General features: G+C 46.5%; 3 protein-coding genes across 3 annotated transcripts; 1 reads left to right on the top strand and 2 right to left on the bottom strand.

Annotated features, from left to right (window-relative positions):
* Positions 1–2,422: 2,422 nt before the first annotated feature.
* Positions 2,423–4,634, top strand: SERLADRAFT_358182 (uncharacterized protein; the record flags this gene model as incomplete). Its single annotated transcript, XM_007322968.1, has 5 exons — positions 2,423–3,260; positions 3,317–3,326; positions 3,398–3,685; positions 3,762–4,072; positions 4,141–4,634. 5 exons carry the CDS (start codon positions 2,569–2,571, stop codon positions 4,559–4,561), a joined length of 1,722 nt encoding a protein of 573 aa, XP_007323030.1.
* Positions 4,635–8,534: 3,900 nt separating this feature from the next.
* Positions 8,535–10,850, bottom strand: SERLADRAFT_442417 (uncharacterized protein; the record flags this gene model as incomplete). The annotated part of the gene is made up of 3 exons (XM_007322967.1): positions 8,535–10,207; positions 10,265–10,365; positions 10,429–10,850. The coding sequence occupies 3 exons, from the start codon at positions 10,848–10,850 to the stop codon at positions 8,535–8,537; spliced, it is 2,196 nt and encodes a 731-aa protein (XP_007323029.1).
* An 813-nt stretch (positions 10,851–11,663) lies between these two features.
* Positions 11,664–12,148, bottom strand: SERLADRAFT_477708 (uncharacterized protein; the record flags this gene model as incomplete). Its single annotated transcript, XM_007322966.1, has 3 exons — positions 11,664–11,815; positions 11,865–11,959; positions 12,028–12,148. Coding segments are annotated over 3 exons (291 nt in total), but the record flags the coding sequence as incomplete, so codon positions are not given.

Raw genomic sequence — 12,148 nt, 5'->3', positions numbered from 1 at the left:
ATCATCCAGGTGGATTTTGGAAGTGCAGGACTCAACAACAGGAAGCATGGGACACTGGAGACAGCATTGCTCAAACTCCCAAAGCTGTGTCATGCAAGCTTTCTTCTTTCCAAGTCCCTTCTCTTGTTGTCACAATGTTGTTGGCAACCTCAGTCATTTACACCAATCCTTCTCACTCTCTAAAGCACAGTAATCAGCTTGGCTGCCCTTCTGTAAAGCTGAAGACATCTATTGTAAGAGATTTGCCTCCTGCACTTGCAGCTCAAAACATTGTGAGATTGATTACCTTTCTGATTTCCCACTCTCTTGGTTATTGTCAGCATTCTCTAGCCAGTATATGTATCAGTACAACTTCCCAAAGAATATGCTGTATTTGCTTTGCCCATGATTCAGAAAAGCTCTGGAGTTCTCTCCACCGAACCTGCACCCCATGAAATGCACATTTTAATAGACGCTGGGTACTCTGAAGTTTCAAGATTGGTGATTAGATTGTTTCTACATACTTTATTTGTTAATATTTATTATTATTCTAGATCCCTCTCTCTGAGAATTACCATCATTCTGCCAGCAATTTTCAAAGCCAGGGTATGTTGGTCAAAAGTGACATTATGGTGAGTGTCCATCACTGTTTGTGGTTAGTACTATTTTACAATCAATTTTTTGTTTCTAGTTCAGAGCTAACTTGGATTCCCCTGTACCTGATTTTACTAAACAGCCACTACCTCCTGATATTGCTATATTGTTTTTGCCCCTCTCTCCTTTCTTTGACTTCACTGAACAATCTTCCTGGGTAAAATTGATACCACCTATTCAATTATGGTTGATTTAATATGGTTTGAAACAAAGCCCTCCCATCTGGAGCTGGCACTTGGATGTATTTTGGATTTTGTATGTGTCCACACACTCTACATTCCCACAAGGCAACTGGCCTGAATGGGACAGCCAAATTCCTCTTGAAGGTCAGTTCATTGTCATGTGGATGTCTGGTATAGGCCAGCGCAATGTGAAGGTGTTGAATAATAATGATTCTGCTTTAGTTCAATTGGAGGATAACGGGTACAATGACAAAACCGGATAAACCTGGTCTCTGCTAAAGCAGCCATTGTTCTCCATGGAGCATAATGGCTGCTTCATGGAGTCACCATTGTTCTCCTAGAAGCACAATTGTACTCCTAGGAGCTATTATACTGTAGCGGGTAGCACCTCCGACTATAAGTAGTAGGGGGTTTAGTATAAGAATACCTCAGTTGTTTCTATAGCCTCTTAGGCAGTGGCTGAGGTATGTTACATTACATTTATTAGAGATCACCTTAAACTAACATCTATTGTAGTTTCACTTAGGTAAATAATAAAGTTGTTTCTATAGCCTCTTAGGCAGTGGGTTAGTTTCACTTAGATTTGTTATACAATATTGCAGACAACAACAATCTTTTTGATGATGATATTGACCACAACCGTCCTGCCCCAAAATTCACTTGCAGGCATGCTGCGGCACATTTGTAGATTATATTTCAGCTCTAATCTCTTCTATGTATCCCTATCCACTTATTGCTCATGTTGACTAGTTTATTGGATATCACAGGATGTTGTACTTTTTACTTTCTATTTATTATAACATTAAAATGGATGTCCTTATGCACTTCTTAAATTATATGATCCAGCATTTGTTACTTTTCCCTTCAGACCTGCTTCCATAGTAGACTTAAGACATTAACTTCATTGGAACAGAGCCATTGATTTGTATATTGTATTAGCATAACAGACATATTGTAGTAACCTACCCAGTCCAACCTCTTTGTAACCAGTAATTAATGATGTATGGATATTGCTACAAATTATCTACAAATTATTTTGCCATATATCATTGAATCAAAATCCCAATACTGGACAGACATTATAGGGCTTTATCGCACCTGGTTTGTGCTGAGGACCTTGACAGGCGAGTCAGGTCGGCATCTTTCGGCGTATATCAATCTGACGCTTGGATGAATCTATTTTAATAGCTATGATCACATCATGATCACAATGTCTCCCTGGATGATTTTCATTCATTGTGTACTAGACACATGCGTGTGTTGGTCTTGTGATACGAGCTTCATTTTCGACGGAGATCCGTTGTTCCAGTTTGGTAGGGCTTCTAGGTACTGGCATGAGACATCTATGGAATAAAGGTTCTATGCCGGGCTGTGGACTCGGATAACTTGAGCCGTGTCCTTTTCCAGGACCACTGTGGACGCCGATGTCAACGAGCGTCAGCAAGGCATATGACGACTTGGAAATCTCATATTCGTCGTTGTCGTCCAAGTTCACGTCAAGGCAGCAACGGCAAGTCGCGTATGACAGCCACGACGACGAACTAACTCCTGCCAAGTCCAGCTAATCGGTTCTCGAAGAGTTTCGCTGAGAACAAGAACCCAAATGTCATCACGCGTCCGAGTCCGAGTCCCGCTTTTACCACATGGTTCACCCACAAAACATATATATCATAGGCATTTTCGCAGGCTCGTTCAGCAAGCACTATTGGTGCTGTCCTCGACGTCGTCCTCGCAGTTGTGACCGCCATTGACGATGGTCTTGCTCACTCTCGCTGCTTTACTCGGCACTCACCTCTTTGGAGGCGTTTCAGCACAGACATGGTGCAACAAGAATTATATGGCTAACCAGTCTATCGTGCCCCCCGGTGGTAACTTTCCTATACCCACGTATTCACACTCCCCACTTCTCGCTTTACGCTGTGGTCCTGCGATCAAGCCTTATCTCGCTGAAGACGTACACTCACCCGCCGCCATCCTCATCGACGCGCTTGTCGTGAACTATGAGATCACAGGCGCTGCTCCCATCTCTCTTCCTTCAAGAGGTCTTTCTCAGGCAGGTAGTATTGATGTTACAGTCTCACTCGACGGGAAAACGCTTGCACGGGGTGATGTTCCCCTTAATACGACTGCTTTTGAGCTACCGTTCAGCCTGGAAGGCCTCACGCCCCAGATGACACCGTACAATCTGACCTGCTCGGCGACATACTCCGGTACCTCTGACGCAAAGAGCCAGTCGTTCAGCACAACGGCATCTCTGTCGTATATTCCCAACCCTACTAATAGCTCTGTCACCAAGATGGATCTCAGAACAGGTGCACTCCTAGCAAAGCCTGCCACAGGCTTGGGTGGTGAGTATGCACCTGTGTTTCCGATGGGATTCTATACCACCTTTGATGGATATTTGTCAACCAACTTGTCCATCGTCAACGAGCTGAAGGAGCAAGGGTGAGTACTTCTTTGCTTTCGCTTCGTATGGTCTCGAGTTGACCGTTTTTATTCAGTTTCACCGTTGTATGTATTGAACCTCTTCAAGCACGGATCGAAGGAGTCTCGCTGACTAAATTCTGTTGTTGTCCAATTAGATACACCCTGTACCGACGTTTGACAACATGACAGCCTTTGAAGAGGTCCTCGATCGGATGCAGGAAGTTGGGATGTACCTCATGTATGATATGAGATTCACCTACATGAACCTCACTTCAGTCACCGAACAAGTCAACTCAATCAAAAACCGGCCCAACTTACTTCTGTGGTACACAGCGGACGAGCCTGACGGCACATCTGATCCCCTCAACGCTACATCGAATGCGTACGATCTTATCTATAGTCTTGATGGATACCATCCCGTTAGTTTGGTGCTCAACTGCCAGGTATGTCGTTAGGTTCCTTGATCGGAGCGCCACACCTGAGACCTTAAATTTTTGATCCTCGCTTTTCATCTACCAGGATTATGAATGGCAATATTATACCGCCGGCACGGACATTGTTATGCAAGACGCCTATTCCATCAGTAACAATGTTACTTGGTCCAACGAATGGCAAACTGTGTGTACGCCTGATTATGGCGACTGTGGATGTGATAACTGTGTTGGTGAATGCTATGGTGGAAATGCCACTACAGGCGTAGGCGAGGACTGCTCTTCATCGTTCTTCGATATTAGTGATCGTGTGGACACCCACCTCAACCGGCTCGTCGCCCAAGGCTGGGAGAGGACCAAGGCACTGTGGACGGTCCCACAAGGATTTGGAGGCAGCGAGTCAGTACTAGCCCTTATGATTTAACATGTTACACTCCTGTCACAATCAGCTAACACTCCAGATTTAGATACTGGCTTCGCGCACCTACAGGCCAAGAATTCGTCATTGAGTCGCTAATTGGTGTTAACCATGGCGCTTTGGGAATAGTTTCCTGGGACGACCCCACACCAGCTGACATCAAAACCTCCGCCTCATCGCTCGCTCTGGCCCTCCCATCCCTCGTGCCTTTCCTATACTCTCCCATTGCGGTGAAAACAAACTACCTCATAGGCGGCGTCGATGTTTCGACGTGGTCTGTGAATGGAGAGACGCTTGTCGTGGGCTTGAATACCAACTATAAGAGTGCCAGCGTGAAGTGGAGCGATGTTGGGCTAAAGAGCCAAGGTGCTACGAAAACGCTGTTTGAGAGCGGGCAGGCGACGGCAGGATCAGACGAAATGATGTTCGGGAGTGTAGGTGCTGGGGCTTTTGTAGTTGCATCATGGTAAGAGGAAGTGTAATATTTAAAGTATTACTTTGAGTAAACGGACTTAATGGCACCAAGAAAGACCAGTGAACCAATAATGTTTACGAAAACCTTAAGGTAAATCGAGTACACTTGGACGATTTTGTTCCTCGGTCACCGAAGATCTAGTTCACCGCGAGCCCTGTTGGGTTTCCAGTTACCAAGATCAAATTAACACGTAATGCCTGATTCTGAAGTAAAGTATAATAGCTCTGTTCAGAGCGTCCTCGCGTAGCTACGCTTAGCTACAGACTGTTTTCGCGTAGCTGCTGTACAGGCACGTCATCGCTACCCGAATGGCCTTACCTCAAACCCTACGGTATTTTTGTGGATAGAAACCCAAAAAATATTCGTGGCAAACCTGAATTTGCTGAGGCGGATATTCTTGGGAAAGCTAGTATATTGAAGTGCCGATTCAATCCCTTCATTGATGGGGACGCTCCTCCATGTGATGACCCACTAGCAGCCTTCAAACCTCGAGGTTCCTCATGTCATCCCACAGCGTCGACGACATCTCCGACAACGACAATCAGAGCCAACAGCTGTCTGGTGAAGGCCACAGCATCACTAAGACTCTTACAAGTTGCAAGACAGGATCAGTGCAGACTCTTGCGTCCCAAGGCAATCCCCCGGCTCCATCTCGCATTACTTGGTCAAATCAACGCACTGACCGCATAATGGATTGGCTCGAGAAACATCCTGTGCGACGTCAAATGCTTTTTTCTGATTCCTTATCTGTAGCTAGGGGAGAAAATCGGCCAGTTGTGAGGAACACCAAGAGCGTCAGGGTCCCAATTGTCAGAAGAATTGCTCGACATGTCTTCAAGAACGACTCAAAGGAAGAACTCCGCATTGCAGTTGACCATCACCGCAAGCAATTTGGAGAATCAGTGCAATCAAGACTCGACCAGTACATATTTATATATTATTTTTAACAGACATAATGATATTAACATGATGAATACTTCTGAAGCCTCGGGAAAAAATATAAGGAGTGTGTGCGCACATTGTCAGGTACAGGTGCTGGATTGTCTGCTGAAGAGTTGGCTTCGTCGGGTTTTAGCAACCCTATTGGTGAGCTTTGAATCAGTTGGGATTTCGGAATGGAAGCATATAAATCTCTACATTTAGAGAAAGTGCGTGGGCAGTTCAGATGGTGGGATCGTCTGCATGCAATGTGGAAGTCATCGCCAAAGTACACATCACAACCCGAGTCGTCCCTGCCTGGCCAAAATCTCGAAAGTAGTGCTATGTCGCTGCTGTTCGGTGCAAAGGCTGATCAAGATCCCATGGACAACAGCAACTGCCAGAGCAATGGTGACTGGAGCCTCATGGAATACGAGGATGGTAGTTTAGTTCAGACGTCACAACACAGCATGCATCACCCTACGCCTCAGCAGCAGTTCGCTAGTCAGCAGCAGCAATATTTGGCCCTCCCTCAGCAGCAGTTCGCTAGTCAGCAGCAACAATATTCGGTCCTCCCTCAGCAGCAGTTCGCTGGCCAGCAACAATACACTGGTCAACAGCAGCAGCAGTTTACCGGCCAGCAGCAATATGCTGGTCAGCCACAGCAGCAGTTTAACGGCCAGCAGCAATATGTTGGTCAGCCGCAGCAGCAGTTTAACGGCCAGCAGCAATATGTTGGTCAGCCGCAGCAGCAGTTTACCGGCCAGCAGCAATATGCTGGTGTTAGCACTCAGTCTTTTGGCGGGAACCATGTATATAGGAACCCACTACCCTTTCCCGCCCATCCCTCTTTTTCTAGTGCATCATTTGACAGTTTTAACTCCTCGACTCCTTCTGTACACTCAGTTTCGTCGCTCAATTGGCCTCCCACTCTTGCACCAACCCCAAGTACACCAGCCACAATTGCTTCGCAATCTGATCATTCGCTTGTGACGGGGCCATCCACTACTTCAGTTCTTACGTCGCCATCCGCCACATCTCTTCCTGGCACGAGGTCTGTTACCGCTATTCGTCGGCAAAGTCTCCAAGCGAGCGCCAGTGCAATCCGGGGCTCTCAAGATGCTTCCTTGAGTCAGACGCCTGCGCGAGGTGAAGATGACTCCCTGAGTCAGACACCTTCACGAGCATCCAAAAAAGGCAAAGGGAAATGGGCGCGTGTTGATGATGCACCAAACAACCCAGCAGATGATGTATCACAGACTCGCCCCTCCGAAGCTGATCAGATGGCAGACTTCATGCAGCCAATCATTCAGTCTGCAAAAGAGCAAGAGACTGCAGCATTGGAGGTCAAGCGGCTGAAACTAGTTCACGGAAGCGACGTCATACGGTACAAGAGTCTCAAAGTGCAATCTAAAATAGACGAAACAAAGAAAGAAGAACAGATTGAGATCACTAGGTTGCAGGTGGAGCAGGATCTGAAGATGGAGGAGATGAGGCTGAATACACACAGGATGGAGAATGACGCAAAGAACAACATGGAGATGAAGAAATTTGAGTTGTTGGCACGCCTGGGCGTATTTGGAAACCAAGGCGGAAACCAACAAGTTAACATGTTACGTGGCCTGCTAGGATCCTCTGTTCATCTTCCCTCTCCCCCTGAGTTTTCTCCCTCACAGATCCCGTCAGAGCTGCATATTGGACGCGCCAAGATTAGCCATATTAGGCTGGTGATTACTAAATACCGTCACTTATGTCAGCAAATTCAGAAAACACGCGTTTTCACAGTGCACCCGCCTGCACCACGTGAGCCCCAATTTAATTTACTGGCATGGTCCAGAAACCACAATCAGACCCGTTTCCGACATCAATTGAGGGTATATCCCTCCACTTTTGACGCAATACTTGCCCGAGTACGCCACCACCCTATTTACCACAACAATTCAAATAATGAGCAAATTCCAGTTGAGGTCCAATTGGCCATATTCCTTACCCGATTAGGCCATTATGGCAATAGGGCTTCGGTGGCTGACATTGCCGATTGGTCTGGCGTTTCCGTGGGAGGCGTTGAGTTATGCACAAAGCGGTGCATGATCGCGATCATTTCCCTCCATGATGATGTCATCAAGGCACCAACTCCCGCTGAAAAAGAAGCCGCTAAATGTTGGGTCGAGAGACAGGTCTGTCCTGCTTGGCGAAATGGGTATTTGTCCATAGATGGGACAACCTTCAATTTATTTCAAAAACCTAGCCATTATGGAGAGACTTTCTATGATAGGAAGTCTAATTATTCCATTAATGCACAGGTAATTTTATTTGATAGAAACTGTTTTTCATTTTCTAATTTTTATTTGTAATATAGGTTGTGACTCTCCCACATAATCTGAAAATTGTTGATTACTGTGTTGGTCACATAGGTAGTATCCACGATGCTTCAGCATATCTCGACACTGGCCTGAGAACGCAACCAGAATCATTCTTGGGACCTGGGGAGTGGATTTGGGCTGACTCAGCTTATCCACTATCAGCCACATGCGTCCCACCCTTCAAGCAGCCGCCTAATGGGGCTCTGACACGCCGACAGCGGCACTTCAATTATTACCTATCCCGTGTCCGCATTCGGTCTGAGCACGCAATCGGGCTTCTGAAAATTCGCTTCCAGTCACTGAAGGAACTCCGAATTCAAGTCAGCTCAGTTCACCGACTCAGTTACACCAAACTTTGGATTCGGTGTTGCTTCATTCTTCACAATATGATCATAGAAATAGAGGGAAATAAAAGTACGATAGACAGGGACTGGCGGAGAGAACTAAATGATAGCTTAGAAGCGTCAACTGATGGGGACTTGGAAGAATCGGACCAGGAGGACCTTGAAATAGACCTGGCCACAACGGAGAACCTGAGAGACACCCTTTTGGCCGCTCTTTTTGCTAGCCACTTATATAGATAATCAGAGAATGCAGTATAATCATTCATTCATACATTGTAAGCATACATATAACACTATAAACATTGCTAAAACAACATGGACATATCTACACGCAAGCAAAAAGTTATACATCGTTCTCATAAATAGCATCCCCACTGTGATAGTCCCTTTGAAAAATGGATGGGTTTTGGGCCGACGGATGATGATGATGGCCGGATGAGGTGGATGTGTACTGACTAGGCATATCAGCATCATCATAATTCATGTCAGCAGAGGGAGTTAATTTAGTAATCACCAGCCTAATATGGCTAATCTTGGCGCGTCCAATATGCAGCTCTGACGGGATCTGTGAGGGAGAAAACTCAGGGGGAGAGGGAAGATGAACAGAGGATCCTAGCAGGCCACGTAACATGTTAACTTGTTGGTTTCCGCCTTGGTTTCCAAATACGCCCAGGCGTGCCAACAACTCAAATTTCTTCATCTCCATGTTGTTCTTTGCGTCATTCTCCATCCTGTGTGTATTCAGCCTCATCTCCTCCATCTTCAGATCCTGCTCCACCTGCAACCTAGTGATCTCAATCTGTTCTTCTTTCTTTGTTTCGTCTATTTTAGATTGCACTTTGAGACTCTTGTACCGTATGACGTCGCTTCCGTGAACTAGTTTCAGCCGCTTGACCTCCAATGCTGCAGTCTCTTGCTCTTTTGCAGACTGAATGATTGGCTGCATGAAGTCTGCCATCTGATCAGCTTCGGAGGGGCGAGTCTGTGATACATCATCTGCTGGGTTGTTTGGTGCATCATCAACACGCGCCCATTTCCCTTTGCCTTTTTTGGATGCTCGTGAAGGTGTCTGACTCAGGGAGTCATCTTCACCTCGCGCAGGCGTCTGACTCAAGGAAGCATCTTGAGAGCCCCGGATTGCACTGGCGCTCGCTTGGAGACTTTGCCGACGAATAGCGGTAACAGACCTCGTGCCAGGAAGAGATGTGGCGGATGGCGACGTAAGAACTGAAGTAGTGGATGGCCCCGTCACAAGCGAATGATCAGATTGCGAAGCAATTGTGGCTGGTGTACTTGGGGTTGGTGCAAGAGTGGGAGGCCAATTGAGCGACGAAACTGAGTGTACAGAAGGAGTCGAGGAGTTAAAACTGTCAAATGATGCACTAGAAAAAGAGGGATGGGCGGGAAAGGGTAGTGGGTTCCTATATACATGGTTCCCGCCAAAAGACTGAGTGCTAACACCAGCATATTGCTGCTGGCCGGTAAACTGCTGCTGCGGCTGACCAACATATTGCTGCTGGCCGTTAAACTGCTGCTGCGGCTGACCAACATATTGCTGCTGGCCGTTAAACTGCTGCTGTGGCTGACCAGCATATTGCTGCTGGCCGGTAAACTGCTGCTGCTGTTGACCAGTGTATTGTTGCTGGCCAGCGAACTGCTGCTGAGGGAGGACCGAATATTGTTGCTGCTGACTAGCGAACTGCTGCTGAGGGAGGGCCAAATATTGCTGCTGCTGACTAGCGAACTGCTGCTGAGGCGTAGGGTGATGCATGCTGTGTTGTGACGTCTGAACTAAACTACCATCCTCGTATTCCATGAGGCTCCAGTCACCATTGCTCTGGCAGTTGCTGTTGTCCATGGGATCTTGATCAGCCTTTGCACCGAACAGCAGCGACATAGCACTACTTTCGAGATTTTGGCCAGGCAGGGACGACTCGGGTTGTGATGTGTACTTTGGCGATGACTTCCACATTGCATGCAGACGATCCCACCATCTGAACTGCCCACGCACTTTCTCTAAATGTAGAGATTTATATGCTTCCATTCCGAAATCCCAACTGATTCAAAGCTCACCAATAGGGTTGCTAAAACCCGACGAAGCCAACTCTTCAGCAGACAATCCAGCACCTGTACCTGACAATGTGCGCACACACTCCTTATATTTTTTCCCGAGGCTTCAGAAGTATTCATCATGTTAATATCATTATGTCTGTTAAAAATAATATATAAATATGTACTGGTCGAGTCTTGATTGCACTGATTCTCCAAATTGCTTGCGGTGATGGTCAACTGCAATGCGGAGTTCTTCCTTTGAGTCGTTCTTGAAGACATGTCGAGCAATTCTTCTGACAATTGGGACCCTGACGCTCTTGGTGTTCCTCACAACTGGCCGATTTTCTCCCCTAGCTACAGATAAGGAATCAGAAAAAAGCATTTGACGTCGCACAGGATGTTTCTCGAGCCAATCCATTATGCGGTCAGTGCGTTGATTTGACCAAGTAATGCGAGATGGAGCCGGGGGATTGCCTTGGGACGCAAGAGTCTGCACTGATCCTGTCTTGCAACTTGTAAGAGTCTTAGTGATGCTGTGGCCTTCACCAGACAGCTGTTGGCTCTGATTGTCGTTGTCGGAGATGTCGTCGACGCTGTGGGATGACATGAGGAACCTCGAGGTTTGAAGGCTGCTAGTGGGTCATCACATGGAGGAGCGTCCCCATCAATGAAGGGATTGAATCGGCACTTCAATATACTAGCTTTCCCAAGAATATCCGCCTCAGCAAATTCAGGTTTGCCACGAATATTAGCTGGTGAAGGACCTTTTTGACAGTCCTATCTAACTGCTGGCGCCGTTGCTGGCGGATAGTCGGACGGTTTCGAGTGAGAGCTGTGGGCATGATGGGGTAGACTAGCATTTCCCAGATCTCGTTTTGATCTTATATACGAGGTAGAAGTGGTATTTTCGATGTATTTTCATTTTGTAATTCTAAACCTAGATGAAATCTACCCCGAGTTATTCCTCGGTTATCTTTACCGAACGCCAGGGGACTCGCTTCGTTAGTCTAAAAATCCTCTCTGGAGGACTTTCCCCTGGCTTCGCTTACACTCTGAACGCAGCTAATGTCAGTCGGAAACTGTAACTATGTCCTCCGCTTTCATACAACTATCTAGGAAGATTGTCCCAGACATCCAGTAGTGAACATTAGTCCCTGTAGGATCGTGGCATAGGGAGGGGGGAAAAGCCCGTAAGCTACTAGCAGTAGCCCTGCTGATCAGGCATCAAGTCGATTGCAGACTGCCACATTAGGTTCATGAAGTAACAGTAACTCCGGTAGTAATGTGCATAAAAACGAGCCTGGTGGATGTCTAGTTGCTGATGCAAGCAGGAGAGTTGGACGAATAAGGCACGATAAAATGTAGACATATTGCCTCCTGGGCAGTGCATGAGACAGTATTCGTAGTCTCCCTTGCTTACCTAATTCAATATATGATAAGTCGATATCTTGTAAATAAGGTCTGCACCAAAGTAAGGCCATTTGGCGTGAACCCTCCCTTCGGTACCAATAACGCGAATATTGAGCTCTTTGGCACCTTGATTTTAAACTCAACTGCTCCGATTGAATATGGCTGAGCATCACATTAAAGGCTAGCTATTGCTTCAACCAGCGTAACTCACCACTTAGCCTTTGTGCGAATCGGTAGAGTTGATAGTGAAGCTCTCAGATGACGAACAATGCTAGTTTCAAATTTTTCTTCCATCCCAAACAGATGCTGAGCCATTGAGATAGTGAAACTGTCAGCCACTCCAATTAAAACGCCGCTATGAATTGCAGACACACCTGAACCAAAACACAGGCAAAAAGAAATGGGATATTCAGAGTCATATAGGTTCAAGGTGCTACATAAATTGACGTAGTTGCGATACAATAGTAGGGATCATAAACATAACATTTGTTCTCT

Source organism: Serpula lacrymans, assembly GCF_000218685.1.
Source record: "Serpula lacrymans var. lacrymans S7.9 unplaced genomic scaffold SERLAscaffold_14, whole genome shotgun sequence".
Taxonomy (NCBI): domain Eukaryota; kingdom Fungi; phylum Basidiomycota; class Agaricomycetes; order Boletales; family Serpulaceae; genus Serpula; species Serpula lacrymans.
Note: the sequence above shows the minus strand (reverse complement) of the source record. Positions and strands in the feature narration are given on the sequence as shown.